We start from the raw sequence: 20001 nt of genomic DNA, 5'->3' as shown, positions 1-20001 counted from the left end.
TGCAGCATCACCCCGTAATCAATGCAGCCCCAATGAAGTAACAGCAACCCCTTTCCTGTGTAAGGCCCCTCGTAACCAACCCCATACAAGTAGCAACAGCCCCTTCCCTGTGCACCCTCCACCATACAGCCATGCAGTGACTACATTCTCCCGGACCCCTCACACTGAGTCCTGTGCAGAGACAGACACGCCCCCTTCCCCCATTCCTAAAACAATTATTGAGCCCCGCCCTTTCCTGTGACGTCAGCAGCAGAGGCGGAGCTCCCCGAGCGGTCACGTGGTATCCAGGAAGAGAAGACGCTGCTCTCCGGTCCGTGCGCAGTCAGCGCCAGTTAGGGCGGAGGTCGTGTGGGTCTATGGAGCCTCCGGGATACCGGGAGACGATGAGGAGGCAGAACGGGAGGTCCGCAGCGCTGAGAGTGGCGGAGAGACCCTGCTGAGAGCACCGAGGAGGACATTCACTGCCAGCAAGCAGAGGGGGACACTGATAGAGCTGCAGCTACACGGGAGTCCGCAGAGGAGGCGGTGAGGCTGGCACCAGATATACAGCACCCTATTACAGGACAGTACTGAGCCCATAATACCGCCTGGTGTGCACGGTGCCGCCATGCTGCCACCTGTGGGCCGGTGCTGACTGGGCCCGTACATGGCGTGTGGCAGCGAGGACTGAGACCATGCCGTATTCCCTGCTCCTGCTGTCGCTGTACGTCCTGTCCATCGCGTCACCGCAGCCGCTGACCGGGACCGGTGCACCGCCGGACAGTCGCCCTCTCGGCCAGCGCCTCACCTTCCGCACACCGCCCTCGCCCACTCCGCCCTCCTTATCTTCCCCGGCTTATCTGCAGATTGGCGACGGCTGCTGCCTCCAGTTTGACTTTCCAGAACACAGCACAGGCGTGATCGTGATCAGCGTGGACACGGCCGCCCTCAGCGCCCAGCTCAGCGTCCGCTCCCTGGACACCGCCGTCCTACAGATCCTTAATGTGAGTCGTGCCCCCGAGGGATTGCCGGATAAGTTCCTGGCACACTTCCGCTCGGAGATGCCCGGGACGGCTCCGCTCCACCTAAAGCTGAAGCTTCTCGAATCCGTACTGGAAGAACGAGACGACTTCTCCATCCGCGTGGTGGCCAATGCCGACGCTCCGGATAATGGAGGATTTTCCGCCAGTCACTTCTCGGAAAGCCCGCTGCTGTACGCTCTCCTACCCCTCCTCTTCATCAATAAATGTGCCTTTGGATGTAAAGTGGACCTGGAGATACTGAAAAGCCTAATCAAGCGCCCCTACCCGGTCCTACTCGGCATTGTGGGCCAATTTGTTCTCATGCCACTTTATGCCTACCTCCTCTCCTTGGTTTTGGGACTTTCTCAGCCCTTGGCGCTCGGACTGGTGGTTACCTGCTCTTCGCCCGGTGGCGGCGGTGGATACCTATACAGCCTCTTGCTGGGTGGAGATGTTACATTGGCGATATCAATGACGTTGGTGTCCACGGTGGCGGCGGTGGGCTTGATGCCAGCCTCCTCCTCCCTGTATGGACTCTTCTTGGGGGTCCACCACACATTGCACATTCCTTTTCTAAAGATCTTTGCCACATTGCTGTTCATTGCTGTGCCAATTTCCACCGGGATGGTGATAAAGTGGCGCTTTCCACAAGTGTCCAAGCTTCTCCTCCTAGTGATAAAGCCTTTCAGTGTTGTGCTGATGGTGGGGGGTCTTTTCATGGCCTATCAGATGGGCTCATCCCTACTGAGCCAGGTGCCTCCCATACTGATTGTAGCAGGGGTCAGCGTGCCGCTGGTGGGTCTTACCACTGGATATGTGCTGGCGTACTTGTTAAAGATACCTATTGCCCAGCGTCGGACGGTCAGCATTGAAGTCGGGGTGCAGAACAGTCTTCTAGCCCTGGCCGTTCTTCAGCTCTCGTTCCAACGGGCTGAAGCCGATCTCTCATCTCAGGCACCTTTTCTGGTGGCCCTAAGTGGCACCTCAGAAATGTTACTTCTGGTCCTGTTACACTTTGCCTACAGAAAGTTTAAAGACAACACCTGAGGTGCCAAGAAGTCCTGTCAATGGGGTCTCAGAAAAGTTTACATGCTGCAAAGTTTTTATTTATGCACTCAACCTTCTAGATTTCCTAACATATTGCCACCGCCCCGGCGCGCGCTGGGTGCCACAAATCTTCCATTTCAGACATTCCATTTAGTTAATACGTCTTCATGATATTCTATGACCTCAGGCTGACAGGCTTATATTCTCTAAAAAAAAGAAAAAACTGTGCCTACGGATAGATAATCTTGCTTTGGTTAACCCTTTACTACGTTGCTACTCTGTCACTATCCTCAAAAGCCAAAGCTCTGTGTTCAGTGCGCTTCAGGGGAGATGGCTATTTTTTATACACTGTTTTGTAATGTATGCAGGGTATGACCATTTTTTTTTCCTCCTGGTACTGAAAAAATTAAACAAAAATTGAAACCATTATGTGTGATGTGTGACCAATATCTAGATCAATGGTAGCCAGCTTGCTTCTTAAAGGGACATGTGAAAAGTTCTGGGGGTTCTTAAAGGGTATGCAGCTCTTCTCTCTTCCACCTGATCTGAGTGTGTGCAGGGAGAGAGGATGCAAATTTCCCTCTCAATTCCCAAAATTTAGTAGATGACATTTGAACAATTCTCATCCACACGCTGCAGCACGTTACAGAACCGGCAGGAACATTTCCAACAAATCCACACACCATTTACTACTAATCTGCGGTATTTGTGCAGAAATAGTCCGGCGCAAGCTTTACCTTGATTTTACTCATAATATGAGAAACCTTTAAAGGGTCAATAGGATAGGGGGTACGTTGCTGATCTCTGGGTGACTGATATTGGGTCCACCTGGACTTCTGGTCCATCCACAATGAATGAGCGGAGCTGGAGTATGTACACCTCTGCTTCACTCCAATCTAGGCTGCAGAGGCCAGATTTTGGGGTCCACAGTTCCGATCTTGGGATTGTTGTAAGTTATTCCCTATCCTATTAAGAGGGTGTATTGTGATTTTGGCAATAATTTTTTTATTTTTTTTAAAGAATTCATGTGCTAAACTTAAAAAGAAAAACTCCGGGCAAAACACACATGCTGTGCTTGGCCTGCTGAGGGTGGCGCAGCCCGACACATTAATTACGGAATATTTGTCATGCTTCGCCCTTTTATAACCTTCACTAGATCTAATGTTATATCCATTTTGTCCGGAGTTCTCCTTTAAAGGCTAGCTCAAGTTAGTGTGAAGGCTCAGTGCCTTTAAGTGAAGACGGAGGCCAAAAGTGTCTATTCTGACGATAAATGGGGGGTCTCAGCTGTCTGACCCCCCACTGATCTAAACGTGATCACCTTTCCTATTTTGTAACCAGAATACCCCTTTAATTCGTCCTTCCGGGTGGAGGTGATCTTGTGTTCTCAGTACAGGGAGGCGACGTATCACACGGGGATTGTCTGGTATTTCAGGAATCCCCACGTCACTCGTCCTCTCCGGTGTCCTTTCGCTGGGTACAACAGTGCTCGCGTTTTGTCTGGAGTGATCCTCTAATGGGCTCTAAGTACGTTTTCTCCCAGTCCCCCCCCCAAAAGTGTTGATTTGGGGGATCTTTGTTCCCAGATCTAAGCCGTTCCTAACCGCCATTTTGTGACCTGATGGTCACAATTCCTTGATTGCTGGTAGATTGGTAATCGTTTAGATCTGTCTGCAAAGAGCGATCGATCATTAGTTATGTGCGCGATCGTTGCTGTGAGTGCACACTGCCCTTCTTACACGGGGTAACGGCATGTTTTTAAGGTCCGGTGCTGCCAGATTATTCCACAAGAGGTAACGGTCGGCCTCATATTACTGCTGTCTGCTTCTTCCTACAGGCTGAGCCCGAATCACTCTCATGATTCACTTCCAATTTTCGGAAATCGCCACTATGTCATGAATCTTTGATTAGAGCCCGCAGTCAGGAGCTGTCCGGCCACATTATCCGGCTCCTAATGTTATCACGGTCATAAACGCTCATTATTGATCTGCTTCTCCCCCATTTCCTTAGCTCTTACAATGATAGTAAATGGATATCCAGCGAACGGTATTGTATGGACAGGGCCGGAAGAGGGGGGATTAGAAGACGTGGCCAGAAACAACCAGTGGGTGTGAGGGATTTGGTCGAGTCACGTGCCTTCAGCCATTGTTTAATTACCTTTTTTCTGTCCACAGAAACAGATGTGGTCGCCTGAACGTGCCTGTTTAACAGCAACATGTTTTTTCAGGGAAGTACAAGTGCCCAATGGCTGCATAGCCATCGGCCTATCTGCTGTTCATACCAGTCATAATGGAGGCACCTTTGACCCTTCTAACGGCTGGGATCGGAGGCACCGCTGACCCTTCTAACGGCTGGGATCGGAGGCACCGCTGACCCTTCTAACGGCTGGGATCGGAGGCACCTCTGACCCTTCTAACGGCTGGGTTCGGAGGCACCTCTGGCCCTTCTAACGGCTAGGACCGGAGGCACCTCTGACCCCCACCATCTGACCCTTTCCAACATCTAGGATCGGTGGCATCTCTGACCCTGACCGTCTGACCCTTAGTAATGGCTAGGATCGAAGGCATCTCGTACCGCGGCCATCTAACCCTTTCCAACATCTAGGATCGGAGGCACCTCTGAACCCGATTGCTTGGTTACAATGGTCAAGAGGCAATGTTGACACTGAGGAATTAACAGCTTATTTGGTGAAATATAAATGGTTCAAAAAGCAAGAGAAAAATATTTTTTTTCTATAGTGGTGATAAAAAATGTATTACAAAGTCAGATATATGACCCTTCCCCCCCACCCCCCCCAATCCCCCACCCCCCCCAAAAAAAAAATACTGGTCCGTCATCTAATCCTCTGGAACTTACTATGACGTTAGTAGAACCTAGTAACCAAATAGAGCCACCAAGCACAGAAATAAAGACTGGAGGCCACCCCGGACCGGACCAGCACAAATCAAATTGCTCATTCTTAGTGACTGGTTAACTTTTTTTTTTTTTTTTTCATGTCGCATTAAGAGCTAATGAAACTTTTTCCAGAAAGAGCGCCACTCTTTTCCATAGACAGTGTCTGGTATTGCATCTCTGCATTACCTGATTGCTTAAAGACAAGTCAGCGTGATGTTACAAACCGTGCATGGCTTGGACGTGCCCTTTGTACACTGATATATGTCCAGGACGTCATTATATGGTTTTACAGCCACCTACAACCTTCACCAGGTATTTACTGGTGGGAGGAATGAAGCGCACTGAGATCACAGCATGGCTGCCGTGTCATTCACCTTTGCGGCTCGTTACGGGATGATGGGATTTGGCAGCTTTGCCCATATAACCTCGTCATGCACCGGCCCTTCAGATTAGCCGGATGATAATAATAGATTCAGCCATAAGCCCATCACCAACAACTGTCATGTGTGGGTAACCCTGTCACCACCGCCGCCCTCTAAATGTACAACCCATGATCGGAAAAGCCTTATACTCAAGAATCCCCAAACATGGCTTCTTATCAATGTAGGGTTTTTTTTTAATGGAAGTGCTGTTTAAAAAAACCTAAAAAGTTGTCAATTTTGATCATTTTGGTCTATGGTCATTTTTCAAATGCTGCATGACTGATCTCTTCCGATGGCCGACAGCAGATTACTGGCTGTCGAAGATATGGATCTGTCCCTCGTCATCCTTGAAGGTCTGTGAGCAGCGCCCCCAATGGTTTCATAGAACTGAAGGGGCGGCTATCAGGTTTATGGGGAATCTGTCAACAAGGTTTTGCTGCAGCATATAAAAAGGGCAAAGACCCTGATTCCAGCAATGTGTCGCTCACTGGAATTCTTGTTGCAGTTTTGACAAAATTGCTGTTTTATCTGCTGCAGCTCTGCTAGTCTTCTGATGAGTAATGGCCATTTCCACCCTCCATCACTGGCAGCTTTCTTCCTGCGCACAGTGCAGACAGCTGACAATTACATGGAAGGGTTATACAGAGCTTATCACTGAGAAGACTAGCAGAGCTGCAGAAGATGGTGTAAGCAAAACTATAGCAAGCATCCCAGTAAGTGGCTGCAGGAATCAGGGTCTATGCTGGTTTTTATGGTGCCCTGAGAAGCATAAACTTGGTGACAGATTCCCTTAAATGGACTATCACCCAAGTGCTGCTGATGGGAGCAAAGAGGGAAAAGTGCTGTGGCCCCTACTGTCTATGATCATTAGGTCTCCACCAACGATTATTTCTGGTTAAGAAGTTACTTATAACTAGACTGTGCAGAATTATTAGGCAAGTTGTATTTTAGAGGATTATTTTTATTATTGATCAACAACTGTTCTCAATCAACCCAAAAGACTCATACATATCAAAGCTTAATATTTTTGGAAGTTGGAGTTTTTTTTTTTTTTTTTTTAGATTTGGCTATCTTAGGAGGATATCTGTTTGTGCAGGTAATTCTGCACAGGAATAGTTATTAGGCAGCTTAATAAAAACCAAATATATTCCCATCTCACTTGAAGCAAGAAGACCATGGAGAAATCACCAACCACACAACTGAAGAACCGATATCAAATCTTTGTAGAGGATGAAGATGGCACACCTAAGAATGAAGCAATACCAGCAAGCAAAAAAGAAAAGGGCACACAGCAACAAGTGACAGCAAAAAGTACAGCCAAGAAGCAACGAAGAGTGGTGGTGGTGGGAGACTCACTACTGAGAGGCACCGAAGCAGCCATCTGCAGACCGGACATAACTGCAAGAGAAGTATGCTGCCTTCCAGGTGCGATGATCAAGGATGTGACCGATAGGATACCAAAGCTCTTCAGCTCCAAGGACGTCCACCCATTTCTTCTGATACATGTTGGCACCAATGACACGGCAAGGAAGGACCTACCGACAATCTGCAAGGACTTTGAAGAGTTGGGGAAGAAAGTAAAGGAACTGGATGCACAGGTAGTTTTTTCTTCTGTCCTTCCAGTAGACGGGCATGGCACCAGGAGATGGAACAGGATCCTTGATGCAAACAACTGGCTAAGACGATGGTGCAGACAACAAGGATTTGGATTCCTGGACCACGGTGTGAATTACTGGTATGATGGACTCCTCGCCAGAGACGGACTACACCTCAACAAACCTGGGAAACACACATTCGCCAGAAGACTCGCTACACTCATCAGGAGGGCGTTAAACTAGAAGAAGAGGGGACGGGAAGAAAAACATTAGACTCGAACAAAGACGACCCAGGAAAACATACTCAGAAGGGAGGTAAGAACATTTCTAAAACAATCCACAGTGAGGAGATTGGAACAAAACAAAATCCTCTAAACTGCATGCTCGCAAACGCCAGAAGCCTGACAAACAAGATGGAAGAACTAGAAGCAGAAATATCTACAGGTAACTTTGACATAGTGGGAATAACCGAGACATGGTTAGATGAAAGCTATGACTGGGCAGTTAACTTACAGGGTTACAGTCTGTTTAGAAAGGATCGTAAAAATCGGAGAGGAGGAGGGGTTTGTCTCTATGTAAAGTCTTGTCTAAAGTCCACTTTAAGGGAGGATATTAGCGAAGGGAATGAGGATGTCGAGTCCATATGGGTTGAAATTCATGGAGGGAAAAATGGTAACAAAATTCTCATTGGGGTCTGTTACAAACCCCCAAATATAACAGAAAGCATGGAAAGTCTACTTCTAAAGCAGATAGATGAAGCTGCAACCCATAATGAGGTCCTGGTTATGGGGGACTTTAACTACCCGGATATTAACTGGGAAACAGAAACCTGTGAAACCCATAAAGGCAACAGGTTTCTGCTAATAACCAAGAAAAATTATCTTTCACAATTGGTGCAGAATCCAACCAGAGGAGCAGCACTTTTAGACCTAATACTATCTAATAGACCTGACAGAATAACAAATCTGCAGGTGGTTGGGCATTTAGGAAATAGCGACCACAATATTGTGCAGTTTCACCTGTCTTTCACTAGGGGGACTTGTCAGGGAGTCACAAAAACATTGAACTTTAGGAAGGCAAAGTTTGAACAGCTTAGAGATGCCCTTAATCTGGTAGACTGGGACAATATCCTCAGAAATGAGAATACAGATAATAAATGGGAAATGTTTAAGAACATCCTAAATAGGCAGTGTAAGCGGTTTATACCTTGTGGGAATAAAAGGACTAGAAATAGGAAAAACCCAATGTGGCTAAACAAAGAAGTAAGACAGGCAATTAACAGTAAAAAGAAAGCATTTGCACTACTAAAGCAGGATGGCACCATTGAAGCTCTAAAAAACTATAGGGAGAAAAATACTTTATCTAAAAAACTAATTAAAGCTGCCAAAAAGGAAACAGAGAAGCACATTGCTAAGGAGAGTAAAACTAATCCCAAACTGTTCTTCAACTATATCAATAGTAAAAGAATAAAAACTGAAAATGTAGGCCCCTTAAAAAATAGTGAGGAAAGAATGGTTGTAGATGACGAGGAAAAAGCTAACATATTAAACACCTTCTTCTCCACGGTATTCACGGTGGAAAATGAAATGCTAGGTGAAATCCCAAGAAACAATGAAAACCCTATATTAAGGGTCACCAATCTAACCCAAGAAGAGGTGCGAAACCGGCTAAATAAGATTAAAATAGATAAATCTCCGGGTCCGGATGGCATACACCCACGAGTACTAAGAGAACTAAGTAATGTAATAGATAAACCATTATTTCTTATTTTTAGTGACTCTATAGCGACAGGGTCTGTTCCGCAGGACTGGCGCATAGCAAATGTGGTGCCAATATTCAAAAAGGGCTCTAAAAGTGAACCTGGAAATTATAGGCCAGTAAGTCTAACCTCTATTGTTGATAAAATATTTGAAGGGTTTCTGAGGGATGTTATTCTGGATTATCTCAATGAGAATAACTGTTTAACTACATATCAGCATGGGTTTATGAGAAATCGCTCCTGTCAAACCAATCTAATCAGTTTTTATGAAGAGGTAAGCTATAGACTGGACCACGGTGAGTCATTGGACGTGGTATATCTCGATTTTTCCAAAGCGTTTGATACCGTGCCGCACAAGAGGTTGGTACACAAAATGAGAATGCTTGGTCTGGGGGAAAATGTGTGTAAATGGGTTAGTAACTGGCTTAGTGATAGAAAGCAGAGGGTGGTTATAAATGGTATAGTCTCTAACTGGGTCGCTGTGACCAGTGGGGTACCGCAGGGGTCAGTATTGGGACCTGTTCTCTTCAACATATTCATTAATGATCTGGTAGAAGGTTTACACAGTAAAATATCGATATTTGCAGATGATACAAAACTATGTAAAGCAGTTAATACAAGAGAAGATAGTATTCTGCTACAGATGGATCTGGATAAGTTGGAAACTTGGGCTGAAAGGTGGCAGATGAGGTTTAACAATGATAAATGTAAGGTTATACACATGGGAAGAGGGAATCAATATCACCATTACACACTGAACGGGAAACCACTGGGTAAATCTGACAGGGAGAAGGACTTGGGGATCCTAGTTAATGATAAACTTACCTGGAGCAGCCAGTGCCAGGCAGCAGCTGCCAAGGCAAACAGGATCATGGGGTGCATTAAAAGAGGTCTGGATACACATGATGAGAGCATTATACTGCCTCTGTACAAATCCCTAGTTAGACCGCACATGGAGTACTGTGTCCAGTTTTGGGCACCGGTGCTCAGGAAGGATATAATGGAACTAGAGAGAGTACAAAGGAGGGCAACAAAATTAATAAAGGGGATGGGAGAACTACAATACCCAGATAGATTAGCGAAATTAGGATTATTTAGTCTAGAAAAAAGACGACTGAGGGGCGATCTAATAACCATGTATAAGTATATAAGGGGACAATACAAATATCTCGCTGAGGATCTGTTTATACCAAGGAAGGTGACGGGCACAAGGGGGCATTCTTTGCGTCTGGAGGAGAGAAGGTTTTTCCACCAACATAGAAGAGGATTCTTTATTGTTAGGGCAGTGAGAATCTGGAATTGCTTGCCTGAGGAGGTGGTGATGGCGAACTCAGTCGAGGGGTTCAAGAGAGGCCTGGATGTCTTCCTGGAGCAGAACAATATTGTATCATACAATTATTAGGTTCTGTAGAAGGACGTAGATCTGGGTATTTATTATGATGGAATATAGGCTGAACTGGATGGACAAATGTCTTTTTTCGGCCTTACTAACTATGTTACTATGTTACTATGTTTATTTTCACCAGGTAAACCAATATAACTGCACAAAATTTAGAATTAACATTTCTGACATGCAAATACAAAACCCCCCAAAACTAGTGACCACTATAGCCCCCTTTCTTTATGATGACACTCAGCAGCCTCCATCCATAGATTCTGTCAGTTGCTTGATCAGTTTACGACGAACATTGCGTGCAGCAGCCACCACAGCCTCCAGACACTGTTCCGAGAGGTGGACTGCTTTCCCTCCCTGTAGATCTCACATTTTATGAGGGACCACAGGTTCTCTATGGGGTTCAGATCAGGTGAACAAGGGGGCCATGTCATTATTTTTTCTTCTTTGGAGACCTTTACTGGCCAGCCACGCTGTGGAGTAGTTGGAGGTATGTGATGGAGCATTGTCCTGCATGAAAATCATGTTTTTCTTGAACGATACCGACTTCTTCCTATACCACTGCTTGAAGAAGTTGTCTTCCAGAAACTGGCAGTAAATCTGGGAGTTGAGCTTCACTCCATCCGCAACCCGAAAAGGTCCCACAAGTTCATCTTTGATGATACCAGCCCATACCAGTACCCCACCTCTTCATTGCTGGCATCTGAGTCGGAGTGGAGCTCTCTGCCCTTTACTGATCCAGCCTCTGGCCATCCATCTGGCCCATCAAGAGTCACAATCATTTCATCAGTCCATAAAACCTTTGAAAAGTTAGTCTTAAGGTATTTCTTGGCCCAGTCTTGACCTTTTATCTTATGTTTCTTATTCAAAGGTGGTCGTTTTTCAGTCTTTCTTATCTTGGCCATGTCCCTGAGTATCGCACACCTTGTGCTTTTTGTTACTCCAGTAACGTTGCAGCTCTGAAATATGGCAAAACTGGTGGCAAATGGCATCTTGGCAGCTTCACGCTTGATTTTCCTCAATTAATGGGCAGTTATTTTGCGCCTTTTTTGCCCAACACGCATCTTGCGACCCTGTTGGCTATTTGCCATGAAACACTTGATTGTTCGGGGATCACGCTTCAAAAGTTTGGCAATTTCAAGACTGCTGCATCCCTCTGCAAGACAGCTCACAGTTTTGGACTTTTCAGAGCTCGTCAAATCTCTCTCCCGACCCATTTTGCCAAAGGAAAGGAAGTTGCTTAATAATTAAGCACACCTTATATAGGATGTTGATGTCATTAGACAACATCCCTCATTACAGAGATGCACATCACCTGATTTACTTAATTGGTAGTTGGCTGTCCCTCACAAAAAAAAACCAAAGAACAAACAATACAATAAGCACTACAAAAGTGCTTATTGTATTGTTTGTTCTTTTTGTTTTTTTGCTACCTGATGAAGGCTGCACTGTAAAAATAGCAGCCGAAATGCGTTGTACTGTTTTTAAAAAATATTTTACAAATATATTTTTTTTATTTTGAGAAAATAAATGCATTTTTATTAACAATTTTCACTTGAAGTGGATGCATTCAAAAAATCCGTAGGTGCTTAGCGCCACATTTACTTGGAGTTTTTTTCCCTTTGAAATCGCCACCTATGTGGATCTGAAGCAGGATCAACACATAGTTCTCCAAAGTGAGCTGCACACCTTATTGGATTATACAACATACGAAGAAGAGTTGCCTAAAGAATTGATTCCTTGAGAATCTCAACGTGCATTTCTTACCGATAGAAGGTGAGCATAACTACAAATAAAAGAAATGCTTTTAACTTGTTGGTAAAAACGTATTACGCTCAGAAGAAGCGCCGCACTTGTCTCTTTTTTTTTTTCCCCCTCTTTCCCTAAACCAGGGTATTTCTAAAGACTAATAATTCTGCACACAGTGTAGAGTTACACTTAAAAGGGTTTTCCCAACATAGCGTTCCTGAGACCTGGGCTTTTTAGAAACGGCCTCCTTCAATTCATTGTCCATGGGTCTGCTGGAAAAAGCCGAGTTCTGCTATTCCTGATAGTCCCATTGTCAGTGAAAGTAGCGGAGGCCGAGCATGCACGCCACCACCTTATTCAAAAAAGGACCTGTTCTCAAGATCACTGGGAGTTCCAGCGGTCGGACCCTTAGCAATAACTTGAAATTTATGGGAAAGCCATTTTGACTACTCAGGAACCAGCTGTAGACTATAAGGCTGTGTTCCCACAATGAGTCTTTCATGTTGCAGCTTTTCTGCACCAATGAAGTAAAATAGCTTACTTGTATTTTTATTTTTTTAAATACAGCGTAAAAAAAAATCACCAAAAACTCATTGTGAGAACGTAGCCTAAACATCCGGGCGGTCTGGGTTCTAATCTTCAGCGACGTTCTAAAATGTCACTGTGTAGTAGAGCAAGTGCAAGACATCCTGCAGCTGGAGGAGCAGGGTGTCAGACACAGCCAGACTCCTCATGAAGAAGGCAGAGATGGCTTACTACTGTTGTGCGTACAGTAATAGGAAGCGCTAACACCGCGTCCTTCTCACCCAGCGAGTGAGGAAGCAGAAGCTGCTTGCTATGCAGCAAAGAGGTTGAAAAGATGTTTCGAGGGGTCATTTCATCATTCAGCTACTTTTATTTATCTAACTTCCCCTGTAACTGGAATATCAACCCAGTTACAGGGGGATATTCGTTTTAAAAAAAGTATTTAAATGTTGAACTGTTCCCCCAAAGATCTTTTGACTTTACAGGGGCAGTATATCTTATATGAATGGAAAATAAAAAGCAAGAATAAATAAAAAATAAGCCGAGGCCAATGCAATCAGTTACTAGCCCCCCCCCTCCCCCCCTTTTCTTATGGAAAAGGGAACTAAATTTAAAATGTTCTCCTGTGGTCCTTTTGTGGGCATGAAAAACAGACACATTTCTTTTGTCTAAATTTAGTGCTGATGGGCGATAACTTGGTAGATCGGTGAGGGTCCGAACTGTGAGTGCCTGAACGGGGGGCACTGTTGTACAGCAGCCCCATAGAGCATGAATAGAGCAGCCAGTGCGCTGCTATGGTGGTCCCGTGGATAGGTGATACATTCTTGATGCGGGAATACCCCTTTCCGTCTAATGTCCCACAGTGTGCAGTGATTGCCGGGCCAAGGTAGTGAAAATCTTTTCTTGAAACATAAATTTGTATTTATTTACAAATTGTGTCGAGCATTACACCTTATTGACAGTAAATTCTTAATGATTAACACAATCATTAGGGAAGGGAAGAGGATAGGGGAAATGGTGGCAATACAACAACTATCCACTCACATTCTCTATGTGCGAATCTGCAAAGTTATTTACTAACGGTATTTAAATGGAAAGATAACCAAGTGTTCCATTTTTATGAAAGTGAGCTATATTATTATTAGATGTAGCGATTATTTTTTCCGATAGGCAATTCTCGTTGATCAGTAACACGATCTCGGACAGTGAGGGGCATTTGGAGTTTTTCCAGTAACTAGCAATTTTGATTCTTGTTGCTACAACAATATGCACAATCACTGTACGGAACTCATAGGGAAACGATTCCAAATCAATAGCGATAATAAGAGTCACCGGTATACCACAAATCTGGAACCTCAGATGATCTATGGCTGCCCACAGACGTATAATTCTGTCACAACTCCACCATATATGTAGCATGTCTGCACTGTGGTCTCCACACCTCCAGCACGTGTCTGGGGAACTGCGGAACATCCTAGACAATCTATTGGGAGTGAAATACCACCGATGTAACAATTTCCTGGCGTTTTCTATGTGGTTCGTACATTTAGATTGGCTTCCAATAATTAAGGATGCCCTCCACTGATCCGGTGTGAATGTGCAGTTTAGGTCTTTTTCCCACTTTTGCAGGTCTGTAGTTAGAGAGGGTAAGGTATTCTCCAACATACAGTCGTAGCTTGTAGAGCGCCCTAATCTGTGATGTCTGGTCATCAGCAGAGAGTAGAGTTCCGATGGCAGTGCAGGCATCTGTTTTTTCCTTCCAGTTAGGAAATGCCAGATCTGCAAATATTTGCAAAAACCCCTTTGAGGGACATTGTATTTATCTCGCAATGATGTAAAAGTAATTATTTCCTCCCCGTCATACAGGTTCCCAATTGAGGTGGTGTTAGATAATTTCCAATTTTTAAGTTTGAGGTCCGGGATACAATGCTCCAGTGTCTATGGGAGCTTTGAGGAATGCAGTTTGTATAAGGCCTAATTTATTAGTCAGCACTCTCCATAGCTCCAAAGCCGCGTCTATTGTTGGGGATATGTTTAGGTTCCTATTAGGGACTATAGTTTGATGTGCATGGTAAAAAGCTGAGACATTGGAGGGTCTCAACAAATGTTTTTCAATTGCTAGCCAGTGCCGATCATCATCATTATTCCACATGAATCGTAACTGTTCGAATGCGGGACCACTGAGGGGCATCCCAGGCCACCAATAATGCGGCCCTGTAGTAACAGACCACTGAGGGGCATCCCAGGCCACCAATAATGCAGCCCTGTAGTAACGGACCACTGAGGGGCATCCCAGGCCACCAATAATGCGGCCCTGTAGTAACGGACCACTGAGGGGCATCCCAGGCCACCAATAATGCGGCCCTGTAGTGACGGACCACTGAGGGGCATCCCAGGCTACCAATAATGCGGCCCTGTAGTAACGGACCACTGAGGGGCATCTCAGACCACCGATAATGCGGCCCTGTAGTAACGGACCACTGAGGGGCATCCCAGGCCACCGATAATGCGGCCCTGTAGTAACGGACCACTGAGGAGCATCTCGGGCCACCGATAATGCAGCCCTGTAGTAACGGACCACTGAGGGGCATCCCGGGCCACCAATAATGCGGCCCTGTAGTAACGGACCACTGAGGGGCATCCCGGGCCACCAATAATGTGGCCCTGTAGTAACGGACCACTGAGGGGCATCCCAGGCCACCAATAATGTGGCCCTGTAGTAACGGACCACTGAGGGGCATCCCAGGCCAGCAATAATGCGGCCCTGTAGTAACGGACCACTGAGGGGCATCCTAGGCCACCGATAATGCGGCCCTGTAGTAACGGACCACTGAGGGGCATCCCAGGCCACCAATAATGCAGCCCTGTAGTGACGGACCACTGAGGGGCATCCCAGGCCACCAATAATGCGGCCCTGTAGTGACGGACCACTGAGGGGCATCCCAGGCCACCAATAATGCGGCCCTGTAGTGACGGACCACTGAGGGGCATCCCAGGCCACCAATAATGCGGCCCTGTAGTGACGGACCACTGAGGGGCATCCCAGGCCACCAATAATGCGGCCCTGTAGTAACGGACCACTGAGGGGCATCCCGGGCCACCAATAATGCGGCCCTGTAGTAACGGACCACTGAGGGGCATCCCAGGCCATCAATAATGCAGCCCTGTAGTGACGGACCACTGAGGGGCATCCCAGGCCACCAATAATGCGGCCCTGTAGTAACGGACCACTGAGGGGCATCCCGGGCCACCAATAATGCGGCCCTGTAGTAACGGTCCACTGAGGGGCATCCCGGGCCACCAATAATGTGGCCCTGTAGTAACGGACCACTGAGGGGCATCCCGGGCCACCAATAATGCGGCCCTGTAGTAACGGACCACTGAGGGGCATCCCAGGCCACCAATAATGCGGCCCTGTAGTGACGGACCACTGAGGGGCATCCCAGGCCACCCTTACTCATAGGGATGGAAAGCGTGTCCGCTTGGACTCTGGGTTTTTTCTCTTGCCAAATGTATTTTAAACTCATTGCTTGAATCTCTTGTTAATATTTTCATTGGGAATATGACGGGGCGATTGCGGAACAAATACAGTATTTGTGGGAGAATGAACATTTTCACCGACGCAATCCTGCCCAGCCGTGATAGTTCGCGTTTCTTCATACGAAACATGTCAGTTTGGATTTTATTCCTCAGATACTCATAATTCAATGATAACATTTTATCTGCTCTCTTGGATCTCTCTGCAGCATTCGACACTGTGGATCATCAGCTCCTCCTCACTATGCTCCGCTCCATCGGCCTCAAGGACACCGTTCTCTCCTGGTTCTCCTCCTATCTCTCTGACCGATCCTTCACTGTATGTTTTGCTGGTTCCTCCTCCTCTCACCTTCCCCTTACTGTTGGGGTTCCTCAAGGATCAGTCCTAGGCCCCCTCCTTTTCTCTTTGTACACTGCCCCTATTGGACAAACAATCAGTAGATTTGGTTTCCAGTACCATCTCTATGCTGACGACACCCAATTATACACTTCTTCTCCTGATCTCACGCCTGCCTTATTAGAAAACACCAGTGATTGTCTTACCGCTGTCTCTAACATCATGTCCTCCCTCTATCTGAAACTAAACCTGTCAAAAACTGAACTCCTCGTGTTCTCTCCCTCTACTAACCTACCTTTGCCTGACATTGCCATCTCCGTGTGCGGTTCCACCATTACTCCAAAGCAACATGCCCGCTGCCTTGGGGTCATCCTTGATTCTGACCTTTCATTCACCCCACACATCCGATCACTGGCTCGCTCTTCTTACCTGCATCTCAAAAACATTTCTAAAATTCGCCCTTTTCTTGCTTTCGACTCTGCAAAAACTCTTACTATTTCACTTATTCATTCTCGTCTGGACTATTGTAACTCTCTACTAATCGGCCTCCCTCTTACCAAACTTTCCCCGCTCCAATCTGTCCTGAATGCTGCTGCCAGGATCATATTCCTCACCAACCGTTACACCAATGCCTCTACCTTGTGCCAGTCATTACACTGGTTACCCATCCACTCCAGAATCCAGTACAAAACTACTACCCTCATCCACAAAGCGCTCCATGGCTCAGCACCACCCTACATCTCCTCTCTGGTCTCAGTCTACCACCCTACCCGTGCCCTCCGCTCCGCTGATGACCTCAGGTTAGCATCCTCAATAATCAGAACCTCCCACTCCCGTCTCCAAGACTTTACACGTGCTGCGCCGATTCTTTGGAATGCACTACCTAGGTTAATACGATTAATCCCCAATCCCCACAGTTTTAAGCGTGCCCTAAAAACTCATTTGTTCAGACTGGCCTACCGCCTCAATGCATTAACCTAACGATCCCTGTGTGGCCTATGTAAAAAACAAAACAAAAAAAAAACAAAAAAAAAAACAGATTCCTCGCATCATGTTCTCATACACTTTATGCAGTTAATATCCCTCTGTGACTGTACTGCTGCATACTTAGGCAGTTAACTGGTTCATGCAGCTTTACATGAACACCCGAGCCTTACACTATGGCTGGTCCGAATAACTATAGCAATTGTTACCATCCACCTCTTGTGTCTCCCCTTTTCCTCATAGTTTGTAAGCTTGTGAGCAGGGCCCTCACTCCTCTTGGTATCTGTTTTGAACTGTATTTCTGTTATGCTGTAATGTCTATTGTATGTACAAGTCCCCTCTATAATTTGTAAAGCGCTGCGGAATATGTTGGCGCTATATAAATAAAAATTATTATTATTATTATCTGCTGAGAGTGTCAGCCGAATACCTAAATACTCAATATGGTAATTTTCCCATTTAAAAGGGTATTTATTCTCAAAGTTTTTTGGGTGTTTTATGAATGGGGTTAGGTTTGATACCTGGCATTTAGACACGTTTAGTTTATAATGTGATATTTTAGTATATGATTCGATTATTTGCATTGCAAACTCTGTGAGGTTTGTTAACGCTAGAATGACGTCGTCCGCAAATAAACCTATTTTGTGTTCCGTTTTATTCACCTGAATTCCTGATATCATCGAGTGTGATCTGATTTTCTCCGCGTCCAGGGATAGGAGCAGAGACGGCGTCCGGTCCCTCTCCGCCACATGGATGAGGTCAATCATTCGTCTGGTGCCGTCCAATGTCTGTCTAGATTTGATAAATCCAACATGGTCTCTGTGTACCAGGGAAGGGATCACATCGGAGATTTTATTTGCTAAGACTTTGGAGTACAGCTTGAGGTCAGTATTTAGAAGGGATATTGGCCTGAAATTACTTGGATGATCGGGCGTTTTTCCTGGCTTGGGGAGCGGGACTATAGTCGCTTGTAACATTTCTTCTCGTATTTTGCCCGTTTCAAATATATTTTGGAAGATTAATAATAGATATGGGGACAATATTTGGTTGAATAACTTCAAGTATTCATTAGTTATACCATCCGGTCCTGGGGATTTATTATTTTTTGTTGCCTGAATGGTTTGTTGGATTTCTTTTTGGCTTATAGGTTGATTTATTGCCATCAATTTATCCTCTGGGATGTGGAGTAAGGATATGCTATTCAGGAAGTTATTAATTAGCTCAGCGTTAGGTTGTGGGGTAAGGTTATCGGTCTTGAGATTATAGAGTGAGGAGTATCCTGTGAAAGTATTCGCAATTTCTTTGGGGTTGTATATTTTGTTCTTTTGATCATCTTGTATGTGAGCTATTTTTTGCTTTGTTAATCTCGCTTTAATCTTACTGGCAAGTATTTTACTCGCTTTATTCCCCTGCCAATAGCATTTCGCTTTATTCCTCCTCAAATTATGCTCATATTTATATTGGAACAGCTGATATACCGTCGTTTGTATCTTGCCTTTTGTAGTTCTCTATATACCGTGGGTGAGGGACTATGTTCGAGTGTTTTCCAATGTTGCTATATTTTTATTAAGCTCTTCTGTTTGTCGCATTCTTGATTTTTTGTGTTGCGCTACTATCTGTATTAGCCACCCTCTTATATAGGCCTTATGGGCGCACCACACTGTGGTCGGGGATATGTCGGGGGTACTATTGATATAAAAAAATTCCTGGAGAATGTCATTTAGTTGAGATTTGATATTATCTGATGCTATTGAAAAGTTATTAATTCTCCACGGGGAATAAGTTAACCCCTTCCTGACCTGTGACGCCACGTAGGCGTCATGAAAGTCGGTGCCAATCCGACCTGTGACGCCTATGTGGCGTCATGGAGGGATCGCGTCCCTGCAGATCGGGTGAAAGGGTTAACTCCAATTTCACCCAATCTGCAGGGACAGGGGGAGTGGTACTTCAGCCCAGGGGGATGGCTTTGCCCCCTGTGACTACGATCGCTCTGATTGGCTGTTTCACTTTCAACAGCCAATCAGAGCAATTTATAATATGTCACCAATGAAACTTGGTGAAATATTACAATCCTGCCTTGGCCGATGCTGCAATATCATCGGCCATGGCTGGAGACCCTGATCTGCACTCACCACCAACTGACAGCGGCGATCTGCCGCTGCCGTCAGTCTTTCCTCCCCTCCGTTATGTCCTCCGTTGCCTTTCTCTCCCTCCTATCCTGTCCAGCGCCCTCACCCTCTATGTCCGATCCCACCCCCCCGTACCTCCGGAGTCCCGGTGTCCCTCCCGAAGTGTAGGATGGGCGCCGCCATCTTCCAAAATGGTGGACGCATGCGCAGTGCGCCCACCGAATCTGGCAGACGGCAGATTTGTTCATTCATTTTGATCACTGTGATAGGTTCTATTACAGTGATCAAAATAAAATAGTAAATAGCCCCCCCTTATCACCCCCATAGGTAGGGAACATCATAAAATAAAGAAAATATATTTATTTTTATTTTTCCACTAGGGTTAGGGTTAGAATTAGGGTTGGAACTAAGGTTAGGGTTAGAATTAGGGTATGTGCACACGGTGCGGATTTGGCTGCGGATTCGCAGCAGTTTTCCATGAGGTGTACAGTACCAAATGGATATGGTACCAAATCCGCTGTGCCCATGGTGCGGAAAATACAGCGCGGAAATGCTGGGTTGTATTTTCCGCAGCATGTCAATTCTTTGAGCGTTTTACACCTGTTCCTCAATAGGAATTTGCAGGTGT

At 45.7% G+C, this 20001-nt stretch overlaps 1 protein-coding gene across 1 annotated transcript; it reads left to right on the top strand.

The window, feature by feature from the left end:
- The first annotated feature begins 259 nt into the window (after nucleotides 1-259).
- SLC10A3 (solute carrier family 10 member 3) lies at nucleotides 260-2474 on the top strand. The gene has a single exon (XM_069748339.1). The coding sequence runs from the start codon at nucleotides 675-677 to the stop codon at nucleotides 2046-2048; it is 1374 nt and encodes a 457-aa protein (XP_069604440.1). The 5' UTR covers nucleotides 260-674; the 3' UTR covers nucleotides 2049-2474.
- Nucleotides 2475-20001: the final 17527 nt, after the last annotated feature.

The sequence above is a fragment of the Ranitomeya imitator genome, chromosome 2, assembly GCF_032444005.1.
Source record: "Ranitomeya imitator isolate aRanImi1 chromosome 2, aRanImi1.pri, whole genome shotgun sequence".
Lineage (NCBI taxonomy): Eukaryota > Metazoa > Chordata > Amphibia > Anura > Dendrobatidae > Ranitomeya > Ranitomeya imitator.
This window is presented reverse-complemented; position numbering and strand designations above follow the sequence as displayed.

Coding starts and splice junctions, on each gene's coding strand:
- SLC10A3 (XM_069748339.1), top strand. CDS start 675: ATGCCGTATTCCCTGCTCCTGCTGTCGCTGTACGTCCTGTCCATCGCG.